The sequence below is a fragment of the Otolemur garnettii genome, unplaced genomic scaffold (genome assembly GCF_000181295.1).
Source record: "Otolemur garnettii isolate 467f Iridium unplaced genomic scaffold, OtoGar3 scaffold00043, whole genome shotgun sequence".
In the NCBI taxonomy this organism is placed as follows: domain Eukaryota; kingdom Metazoa; phylum Chordata; class Mammalia; order Primates; family Galagidae; genus Otolemur; species Otolemur garnettii.
The window spans coordinates 9,537,535-9,549,579 of record NW_003852438.1 but is presented as its reverse complement, the minus strand read 5'-3'; the positions used below and the strand labels follow the sequence as shown (position 1 = coordinate 9,549,579).

General features: G+C 32.3%; 2 protein-coding genes across 2 annotated transcripts; one reads left to right on the top strand and one right to left on the bottom strand.

Moving 5' to 3' along the window:
* Positions 1 to 4,210: 4,210 nt before the first annotated feature.
* On the top strand, positions 4,211 to 5,149 carry LOC100957844 (olfactory receptor 6C70). The gene has a single exon (XM_003790484.1). The coding sequence runs from the start codon at positions 4,211 to 4,213 to the stop codon at positions 5,147 to 5,149; it is 939 nt and encodes a 312-aa protein (XP_003790532.1).
* Positions 5,150 to 10,748: 5,599 nt separating this feature from the next.
* On the bottom strand, positions 10,749 to 11,687 carry LOC100957527 (olfactory receptor 6C2-like). The gene has a single exon (XM_003790483.1). It carries the CDS (start codon positions 11,685 to 11,687, stop codon positions 10,749 to 10,751), a length of 939 nt encoding a protein of 312 aa, XP_003790531.1.
* Positions 11,688 to 12,045: the final 358 nt, after the last annotated feature.

The window sequence follows — 12,045 nt, the reverse complement described above, 5'->3', positions numbered from 1 at the left end:
TTATTAAACATTCACATTTTGGATTTCTACTTAGAATTAACCTTTGAGATTATTTTATGTTAAATTTCCTGCTAAAAAACTTAAATATTATTTTCCAATGAGTACATTTACCTTTTATTATGGTTGCTCATGTATTCCAGAGGAAAATAGAGATAACAGTACATACTAATGGTAAGTAAAATAGTGGTGTTACATTTCTTCCAAAAAATAGAAGACGTAAGTCACACACAAATGTCAGTAATTCAAAGAGGGTACTTTATCATTTACCTTATAAAATATTTATAATTCCTCACTTATATGTTATGAATTGAGGAGTGCAAGAGCATGGAGTTTCATGTATGCACTTGCACCTGTATTTCTAACGCATCAGTGATTTAAACGAGATGCTGTGTTACAAAATTGTGGAGGGAATAATGCTTACTGCACTGCCGTCTAGATAAAGAAAACTTATGCAATTTTAGAAGTTGATCAAATATAAGAAGGTCAAAAACCATGGTTTTGCATGGTTTGAATTGACTTTCCTGGTTTAATGTATTTTAAGAAATAGAAAAAATATCTCTTTGGAGGTATTGATTTTGATCAGGATATGTGTGCAATAACAACTTATTGTTGATAATTATTTATTGTAAATTTGCTGTGATTGAAGAATAAATGTTTGCTTTCTGAGTTTGAAATGTCTCTGATATTGACATTGAACCTACAGAAATGCTCAATGTATTATGCAGGAAAAAAAATATATGTTAGAGCACAGGCATAATAGAAAATGAATAGTACCAAATAGATGAAATCAAGGAAGAAAAACAGATTTTTTCTTTATTCTCTATTACCTGCCGTTTCTAATAACTCCTGGAAATGCTTCATTGGAAAATTAGTACAAGAGGAGAAGATATAAGAAACATGAAATTTGAAAACAGTTACTTGCTAGGAGTAACATTGGTGATGTTGGGCTCTTGAATTCATATATGAGGTAATGAGCTAAATCATGTAGCCTACTGTCTATTTAGATAACAGTTTATTTTTTTCTCTTAATGCTTATGTGCTCAATACAGCTGGAAATAGTTTAGCTATTTTGCTAATTAATAACAAAGATTTGATCAAGAGGAAATAAAATGCATCACTATCTTTTAGTTGAAAACACGATCTTAAAATACATGGGGTGGCCATAAAGTTCATATGCTATTTAAAATACTGTGAGCTGCACGTGAACTTTATGACCACTCTATGTAATCAGTTTCTGAATTCATTATAGTTGTTTTATTATTAAATAATAAAATAGAGAATATTAAGAAAAAAATTTGTATTTGACTATTTCCCTTGATAGAGCTTTTATGAGAATACAAATGCACTATCATTTAATATTTCACTATAAGAATTTTTAAAACATAGTTTTTATTTATTTTTTTCAAGTTATCAAGGGAGTACAAATATCTTTGTTACATGGATAACTTTAATAATGCTTGAGTCAGGGCTGTTAGTGTGCCCATCACCTGAACAGTATTCATTGTACCCATTAGGTAGATTTTTGCATATATTTCCAGAAATCATATCTATATGCATAATATGTAGACATTTATAAAAAAATCAATTTATGCAAACTTATTTGGAAATTTGCATTTAGAATATACTTGGAATATTTTTCATGAGAATGCATATTCATCAATGTCTTAACAATGTTATGTACGTTACTCAGGAATAAACTTTAAACAATTATTTACTTTAAAATATTTAGATCATTTCCTGTGTTTTACAATACTATGATATTTAGGTAATACATATATGTAAGTTTAATTATTTGTTTTTTGATAGAGATACATTCTAAATATGTTTCATTTTAGAAGTCTGCTTTAACTCTTCTTACGAGGCTACTTATGTTTGTAATACTTACAGCTTATTATCTTGCATATTTGAAGGGCTAAATGAGATCAATATAAAGAAAATCTATTATATTTGCCAATCAAATCTTTAATTTAATAATGTATAAGTTCTCTTTATAATCTTATTTCAGAACAAATATTTTGAATTTATTCAGTTGGGAACAAAGTTTTTGGTGACGTTTTTAGTTTTCATTGTAATTATTTTCTGCTTATATTTGAATCTTTGCTAATTTATAGTTGATTATTTCCTCAGGAATTTGTTATTCCACCTCCCCATTTCTAACTTTATTTTCACAATGATGATCAAAAGATAATTTTATAATTTTAATTTTTTATTTGCTCTTTTCTCACTTCCAATGTTGTCCTTATTATACACACACACAAATATATGTATATATACACACATTTATTTTAAGGATTATCAAAGGTCTGTATCTTTTTAAAATATTTTACTCAAATAGCACATACTTAAAAATACTAGGGAGTGTATTTTCACCATATGTAATTCTAAAGACTATATTAGCTACAGTTTTATGTCAGATAAATCAGCCACATTTGATTTCTAGTGATTGAGTTTTATAGAATTTTGAAAAAGGTGTGCAAAATTTTAATAACATAAACAACAACATTTAATTTGCTATTATTTCATCTGCATTTGCATAATGAATCAATTAGGTGTGCACTAATTTAGCAAAATTTACTTTTCACTTAAAATTTGAAAAGTTGTAGGTAGATTTATTACATTACAGTAAAATAAAATTACATTTCACTAATATGTGCTTATCAATAGTATGTTTTTAAACAAAGATGCTGTAAGAAGAGTTTCCTATTTTTTTCTTATCATTGTTTTTCTTCCTTGCATTTTAGACACAGACTTGAAGAAAGTTCAACATGCAAACATTTGTGTTTTCAGAATTGATGTGTCAATGTGGAAACAGAAGCTATGTTTAACTTTAAAACTATGATTTTTATAAATTACATTGTTTATTTCATAATACAAACGGAATATCTTTTCCAGTACACAGAAGTGTATCAGCAGATTTCAGTGATTAGGGAACATTTGCTATACCTGTAGCTGTCCAAAGGTTGATTGAACAGTGAAAATTCTGACTACATTCTTAGTTTTTATATGCGTGGTTCTCTATGTTGGTTATGAAGTATTTGCTAGACGTTGATGAATTTCATGTACATCTCATTTAGTCCTTATAACTGAGGTCAAAGTTATTTTACCTTCTCTTAATAGATGAAAACTGTAAAGAAGTTAATTATCCCAAGACCATATAACTAGAAATAAGTCATAAACTACTATTTTTGTTTGTGACATTCAGCTTAACATTTAAAAATTCATTCTTGCCAAAAAATTTGTCTAAACTTTAACCTTAGTGGATTGTCATTTTCTCAGTTGCCATTAATATGTTTTTTCTCATATCCATAGCTGGATCAGCATGGATTGAAGTCCTAACAGGCTTTCACTTTTGCTATACTTTTGCACTTGTACTCCTCACTTTTTATCATTGGCAATCAGAGACTGTGGACATTTATAATTGCAAGCATAAAGAACTCTCAGAATGCTGCTATCCCATTCAAATCATTACACCCATTTTACAGTAAAATTTCCTTAAATTAATAGACACTATTAGGTTTCTGAGTGATTGCTGGGGACCTACAATGGGTAATGTGACAAAATGTTGAAGTCTTAAATGGAATCCTTTTATTTATTTATCTTTGTCAAATGTGACTATATAGACTTATTATCCAGTTTCAATTTTCCTAGTTTCAACTAGTATTTATTTGCTGTGGTACAAACTCTTATACTCTGGGGAGTCATTTTCTGTGTCTTCATCAGCAGGTCATAAAGAGGTCACAAGAGGCTACAATGGTGCTTTAAATATGTCATTTTAATATAAGATCTAAAGTTTGAGAATTTAACTGTAGATTTTAACTCATTATACTGGCATAGTTTTCTTATGATGAAATTTATAATTTTAAAATGAATGAATTATTTAGAATTCTGTATCAAGATCTCTATCTAATTTTTTTAACAACTGGAAAATTTGAAATTAATTAAAATTGATTGGGAGTCAGATATTATGGGTTTTGAAGATCACTTTTCAAAATAGTTGACTTCCATAGTTGTTTTAAACTACTCATTCATACTTTCTGTTGCATAGTTCTATGCCAAATCTTTAACATCCAGGGAGCATTGTCTATTAAATGGGTATGTTTGTGAATATGGATCCTTTCATATATCTTTTTCTGGATTTAAATATATTCATGTAGCTTCTGATATCTATATCTTTTTAAGTTTAGAATCTGAGTGAAATCACAAGAGGGAAATGAAGAACCATACAGAGCAGATAGAATTTGTCCTTTTGGGCCTGACAGATAATTATCAGTTACAGACTGTAATTTTCTTATTCTTACTTCTTAATTATATATTGAGCATTTTGGGGAACTTCACCATCATTACCCTCACACTGCTGGATTCGCAACTCAAGACCCCAATGTATTTCTTCCTCCGTAATTTCTCTTTTCTGGAAATTTCATTCACAACTGCTTGCATTCCAAGATTTCTAATCACCATTATAACCAGAGAAAAAACCATTTCCTATAATGGTTGTATATCTCAGTTGTTTTTCTACATATTTTTGGGGGTTACAGAATTTTTCCTGCTGGCTGCAATGTCATATGACCGGTATGTCGCCATCTGCAAACCTTTGCATTATACCTCCATTATGAGTAACAAAGTTTGCCACCAGCTTGTACTCAGTTCTTGGGTAACCGGATTCCTGGTCATTTTCCCTCCACTGATTTTGGGTCTTGATCTGGACTTCTGTGCTTCAAATGTCATTGATCACTTCATTTGTGATATTTCTCCTGTCCTTCAGCTTTCTTGCACAGACACACATTTACTGGAACTGATTGCTTTTTCCTTAGCTGTGATGACACTCATTGTCACATTGTTTTTAGTAATCCTTTCTTACTCTTACATCATGAAGACAATTCTAAAATTCCCTTCAGCTCAGCAAAAGAAAAAAGCCTTTTCCACTTGTTCTTCTCACATGATCGTTGTCTCCATCACATATGGTAGTTGTATATTTATCTACATAAAACCATCAGCAAATGAAAGAGTTACTTTAAGCAAAGGTGTAGCTGTGCTGAATACATCAATTGCCCCTTTATTGAACCCATTCATTTATACTCTGAGGAATCAGCAAGTTAAACAGGCCCTTAGAGATGCATTTAGAAAGGTATTTCCTGCTTCAGGCAAGTAATAGCACTTGTTGAAATAATTGACTCGAAAGCATAAAAGGAATTGTGAACAAAACCCTAATTTGACTCTTTTAGTTTAAGAATTGATATGTAATATTTAATTGTTTGTATTACTTTAGCTTGCCTGAGATTTCAAAACTGTTTTAATTGTATCTACATGTATTATAGTTTTAACTTTCCAATATTCAATATGCAAAATTTTCTGTGTCAGATATAAAAAAATTAAAGCATTTATTTTGGACAGATTTAATGTAATCTCCATTAAAATACCAACATTATACCTTGAAGAACTAGAAAAAAATAGTTCTTCATTTGGTATGGAACCGGAAAAAAACCCATACAGTCGGTGAAATTCTTAGTAATAAAAACAAATCCAGAGGCATTACTTTACCAGACTTCAGGTTATACTATAAATCTAAAGAAATCAAAACAGCCTGGTATTGACACAAAAATAGAGACATAGATCTATGGAACAGAATAGGAAACCAAGAGATGAAACTAGCCTTAGATCACCATTTGATCTTTGGTAAACTAAATGAAAGCATACATTGGGGAAAAGAATCCCTATTCAATAAATAGTGCTAGGAGAGTTGAATAACCACATGTAAAAGACTAAAACTGGACCTTTGCATCTCTCACCACTTAAAAAATTGGCTCATGATGGATAAAAGATTTAAATCTAAAACACGAAACAATACAAATCCCAGAAGAAAGTTTGGCAAAAACACTTGATGACATTGGCCTAGGGCAAGATTTTATGAAGAAGACTCCATAGGCAAATTGCCAAAAAGAACAAAAACAAATAAATGGAAGTTAATTAAGCCAAAAAGCTTCTGTACAGCTGAGGATACAATTAAAAAAAATTGCCAACCTTCAGAATGGGACAAGATATTTGCATGTTATAAATCTGACAAAGGGTTGAAAACTAGAATCTACAAAGCCCTCAAATTAATCAGCAAGAAAAGAGAAAACAATCCCATTTATCACTAGGCAAGACACATGTACAGAACCTTCTGAAAAAGGCAGGCAAATGGTTAGCAAACTCATGAAAAAATGCTATTGTCCTTGGTCATCAGAGAAATGCATATCAAAACATTTTGAGATATCACCCAACCCCAGTAAGAATAGCTCACATCACAAAGTTCCAAAGCTGCATATGCTGGCTCAGAACTATGGAAAGAAGTATGCTGGCTGGCTATGGAAAGAAGTATGGAGAATCCTCAAAGAGCTAAAAGTAGACTTTTCACTTGATCCCACAATCCCATTAATAGGTAGCTACCCAGAAGAAAAAGAAATCATTTTACCATATGGATATCTTCACTAGAATGTTTATTGAAGCTCATTTCTCAATTGCCAAGATATGAAATCAACCCAAATGCCCATTAACTCATGAATGAATTGATAAACTCTGGTATATGTGTACCGTGGAGGACTCTGCAGCCATAAAAAGATACTTTACATCTGTTGTATTAACCTGGATGGGGCTGAAAAACATCTTCCTTAGTAAAGTATCAGGAGAGTGGGAAGCAAGTATCTGATGTACTCAATACAAATATGAAACCAGTAGATGAACACACTTCTACACAAGAGAAAAACACAATGATATTCCATTTGGAGGGAGGGGGATCAGTGTGCTCTCAACTAACATACATTGACAGGGTCATGGCACACCTAGTGGGTGACGGGCTCAACTACAACTTGGACTTTATCTAACAATGCAAACAATGGAACCTAATCATTTGTTCCCTCTTATTAATCTGAAAAAAAGTCATTTTGGAGTAACAGCATGTTGGAATAAGATGATTGATGGGTTTTGGCAGCATAATAAAAGGACAGTTCTTGAGGAGTTGGATCTATTAAATAATATGAATAAATGTACCTTATTATATTTAAAAGCCAGGTTCTTTAAAAGTATTAGATAAATCAATTTTTGTTATTATTAAATATGCTTAAAATATCCAAGAGAGCTTACTCTTTAACAATTAATGTGGAAAATTATTTTATAAAGTGAATTTTTTGAAGTGTCAATTGTCAACATAGTAAGAAAGCAATATTTCCTTTGAAGTGAATTGTGCATTTCATTTGTGTGATATTTACTACTTATGTTGAACATATTTTTAAATTGCAGGAGAGAATAAAATGTGATTTCATATACATGTAGTTGAGTCTACACGTGGCTTTTCAATAGTATAAGTGAGTTTCATCTCTTGAACATATCATTTAATATCCTGAGTAAATGGGAGTATGTGATGAATTTTATTTCTTGTTACATAATCATTAGTTTTTAATTCTCTATACACTTTTCATAGTAAATTATATTGAATATAGATGTCTTAAAGTTTAAATGACAGAAAAGATAAAATTATATTTAATTTTCTCCAAACTAGTGATATAAAGTTATGTTTGTCTTCTTATTCCCCACTGTCAGGTCTTAGAACAGGTTTGTTTTTTTTCCTGATGAATATGTGGTTATGTCTTTATTCCAGTTGATTTATATCATGGTGGTGATTAAGCTACTAGCAAAGATTATCTTCCTTATCTGCCAGTGGTATTTGTGTTTTTGTATGCATATGGTAAGCATGCATTTCCCTAGTCTATATTCCTGATAAAATGTACCTATTAAATTTAAGGACAGTGACAAGATCAAATAAAATGTAGTCTTATATTGTTGTTAATGCACTCTGATCTTTACAATAAATTATAATATGATAATGCAAAGTGAAAAAGAGGTTGTTGCTGTTATTCTGGTTACAAGGACTGGAAAGGATAAAGGCATTAGATGCTGTGCTGCAGAAACTTCCTATAGTTTTTTTTTTCTTAATTATCTATTGCACAGACTTCTTGAATAAGAAATAAACACCACGTTCTGCCCTCCACTTTCACCTCTAGGGCAGATTGTGTTTGCCTAAGTGACTGACACAACAACATGTCCCATCCGACGTGCTCTGGCAGTATGACTTTGACACTTCTTCTTAGGAGAGTGGAGTCTAAGTTTCCTTTCTTTGGATTTGTGCAGAAGAATGGAAATATTCTAAGCAGTAGAATGTTGTGGAAAGGAGGCTTTGTGATTTCAAGGGTAGGTCTTAAGGAGAATATCTACACAAATCTTTCTGTTTTGGGACACTTTCTCTGGAATCCAACCACCATGCTATGCAAAAGCCCAAAGTGGTTCTAAGGAGAGGCCACACAGGGGGCTGCTCATGGAAAATGAAGGAGGCCTCAGCTGAGAGCCAGGTGCAACTAACAGACCTAGGGGTGTCGGTGTCTTTGGATGATTTCTGCTCCTCTTAACATGGAAGACTCAACCATTTTCTGCTTATTACCATTACTGGAGGAAAAAGCAACATTACATATATATAAAAATTGGTATTTTAAATTAGACTGTGCCCATTTGTTTTCATCATACAATTATAGCTTATCAAGAAGTTCAAATAACACTTTTTCTTTTATAAATTTTTAAAATTTTGAACTTCTAAATATTATGAGTATGTAATAGTTGTATATATTTATATGGTAAATGAAGTTTTGATGCAGGTTTATAATGCGTATTAATCTAATGAGGATAACTGGGGTATCCATCTCCTCAAGTATTTATCATTTTGTCATGTTAGAAGCATTTCAATTTCATTCTCTTAGTTATTTTAAAGTATACACTAATTTATTATTGATTATAGTCATTTTGTTGTGCAAATATTGTTTATTCTAACTATATTCTATATTTTCTGTGTTTATAAATGTTTCTACAAATGGCATACAACATTAATTTGCTTTACTTTCTCAAAAAATTCACTTTTGTTGTTTTGCTCAGAATATGGGTCTACTCATCGGACTGAATGGCATGTGGAAACACTACCCAGCATGTGGCACACAATTGAGTATTAAACTGTTTGAGTATATTGTATAATTAACTAATGACGGATGACTGGGAGTGGGTGGCTCATGCCTGTAATCCTAGCACTCTGGGAGGTCAAGGCAGGAGGACTGCTTGAACTCAGGAGGTAAAGACCAGCCTCAGCAAAAGCGAGACTTTATCTCTACCAAAAATAGAAAATAATTAGCCAGGACTTCTGCATAAACAGAAACACTGAAAAACTAAAAGTATCTTTTTGGAGTGAGGGAGGGGCAGAGAGAGAGAAAGAAATCTGTGCCAGCTTAATTCTTCTAATTAAAGCATGTTTACTTGTCCTCACCACCACCACCACCAATGTTACTCAGCACCCTGAAAAGCAGGGAAGTGTAGTGATGAGAACACGACCAACATTAAAAATCGGGCTCTCTCCTTTCCCACCCATGACATGTTAGCCAATTTACTCAATTCCAGTTTTACATTTTATCACACTTAAAAAATATGTACAATATGGGTAAGGGTGTGACATTTGCAAGGAGTTTGCGACATCACTGGTAGTCCAAAAATGGCAGTTATTTTCAAAATTATACCAATAGAAATAATGTGAATGCTTTACTGCAATTTCAGTGACCATTCTTAATATTCAAAATATTCAAAATGTCTGAGTTTTAAATTCAATATGAGGTATTTTCCCAAGACTTTTAACAATGTAGTGTTTGGAGTTTTTGTCTGTTAGCCTGTAGAAGTAATTATTTCAGATGTAATAATTAAAAAGAGGAGAACATTATTAGTAAACTTTTAATATTCTTTGTTTTATTACAATGAAGCAATGAAGTACATTCAATATTTTCATAGGTACTATTAATAGCATCAGACTATAATCTCTTTAAACTTTTGAATATTTTCTTCAATTGTCTTTTTGATATAATTACAATATTTATTACCATTTGTAGTTCTTCATTTTTTTTTCTATCTGTGCTGGATAGAAAATACTGGTACCTTAGTATCTACTGAGACTTTTAATTACCTTTCTGTTGATGTAAAAGTTGTCTTAATTCATAAGCATTTAAATTTTGGCATTCCAATTTGCTCTTGTGTTTCTACTCTGATTTTATGGGCCACAATGAGTAACTTTATGTTTATTTGTTTTAAGTTAAACTTATGTCTTTTAAGTGAAGTTCCTCTCTCATCTAATGTAAAGCACTAATACATCTTACTAGTGATAGTGAAGATGTTTCCATTTCTTCAATTCTAAATAATCCTAAATGCTTCTTAATATCTACTTTCCCAACTATTTTAATTATGCAAAAATATCTTTAGCTTAAATTATTTTTAGTACATTTCTTTTTTTTGTTTTCTATTTTTGTTTGATTCTTGATTTTAAGATATTAACTTTGATGACTTTGTCTTATGGAAGAAACAACTACAATTACTACATAAATTAATTTGTAGCCAATTTCTACACTTTTAAGCATTGTTACTTTCGTTTCTTCCATAGAATAATGAAGATTCTGGTCATAGGTGCAGAAAAATATGATTTCTTAGAAATGTGTATTTTAGTTTCACAATGACGGGAAACATCATGTATGGGAATGATTTGAAAAAATAAGTAGTCTGATGATGATGAGGTGAGGATATTCAATGTAATTGAGAAGGTTAATATGACTGGATGATATGTAGAAAATAGTGAAGTAACTTAGAAGTAGGGCAATATATAGGGACATATCTTTTCATTTTATTCTAATTCATAAAATCTACTTCTTTGAGAGAAAAGCAATCATCTGTATAGAGTCATTGAAGGCTTGTTTTACTTGTTTGTTTCTCAGGGTGTAAATAAAGGGGTTCAACAAGGGTGCTACAGACGTCGTGAGCACAGATACTCCTTTATTTACGGCCACCTCATCCTTTGCTGAGGGCTTGATGTAGATAAAGATGCAGCTTCCATAGGCGATGGAAACCACAATCATGTGGGAAGAGCAGGTGGAAAAGGCTTTTTTTCTTTGCTGAACAGAGGGGAATCTCAGAATTGTTCTGATGATGTATGAGTAGGACAGAATCACACAGACCAGGGTGATAATGAGTCCAAATACAGCCAGAAAGATAACCATCTGTTCTATTACCTGTGTATCTGAGCAGGAGATCTTCAGGAGGGGCGCTGCATCGCAGCTGAAATGATCAATGGCATTAGAGTCACAGAATTCAAGCTTGAGGCCCAAGCCGAGTGGTGGGATAATGACCATCAGTCCAGCCACCCAACAGCAGAGGACTAATAAGGTGCACACCCTGTTGTTCATGATGATCATATAATGCAGGGGTTTGCAGATGGCCACGTAGCGGTCATAGGACATGGCTGCCAAGAGGAAAAATTCTGTGGCCCCAAAGAGAATAACAAAGAATATTTGAGTTGCACAAGCATTGTAGGAAACAGTGTTGTCCCCAGTTGATATACTGTACAGGAATCTGGGAATGCAGACTGTGGTGAAGGAGACTTCTAAGAAGGAAAAATTTCTGAGGAAAAAGTACATGGGAGTTTTTAGGTGGTGGTCCACTAAGGTGAGAGTGATAATAGTCAGGTTCCCTGTGGCACTCAGTATGTAGGTGAGAAATAGAAAGATGAAAAGTAGAATTTGCATCTGTGGGTCATCTGTCAGCCCCAGCAGGATGAAAGTTGTTACTGCTGTGTGGTTTCCCATCACTACCAGGAGGGAGATACTCGGTCTCTATGGGAAAGGCTGTGCATATGGAGCTCAAAGAAACCAGCCTTTGGTTTATTTATTTTCACCCTTCACAAGATAATCATTATCTTTAATAGTCCATTAGTCTTTCTGAATTTTATATTTAAGGAGTGGATGTTTCCTTTGGAATTTGTGTTATTGAAAATAGTCCAACCTTTTCTTTAATTATACCTTGCCTCACAGAAATCACAACCTCATCTGATTGTAGATCATTCTATGGATTAGATTTATAAATGGGTTAGAAAATGATGATGCCATTTCATGGGTACTTAAATTTCTTTGTCCAAGATAAATTCTGAATATAGGACATATACAG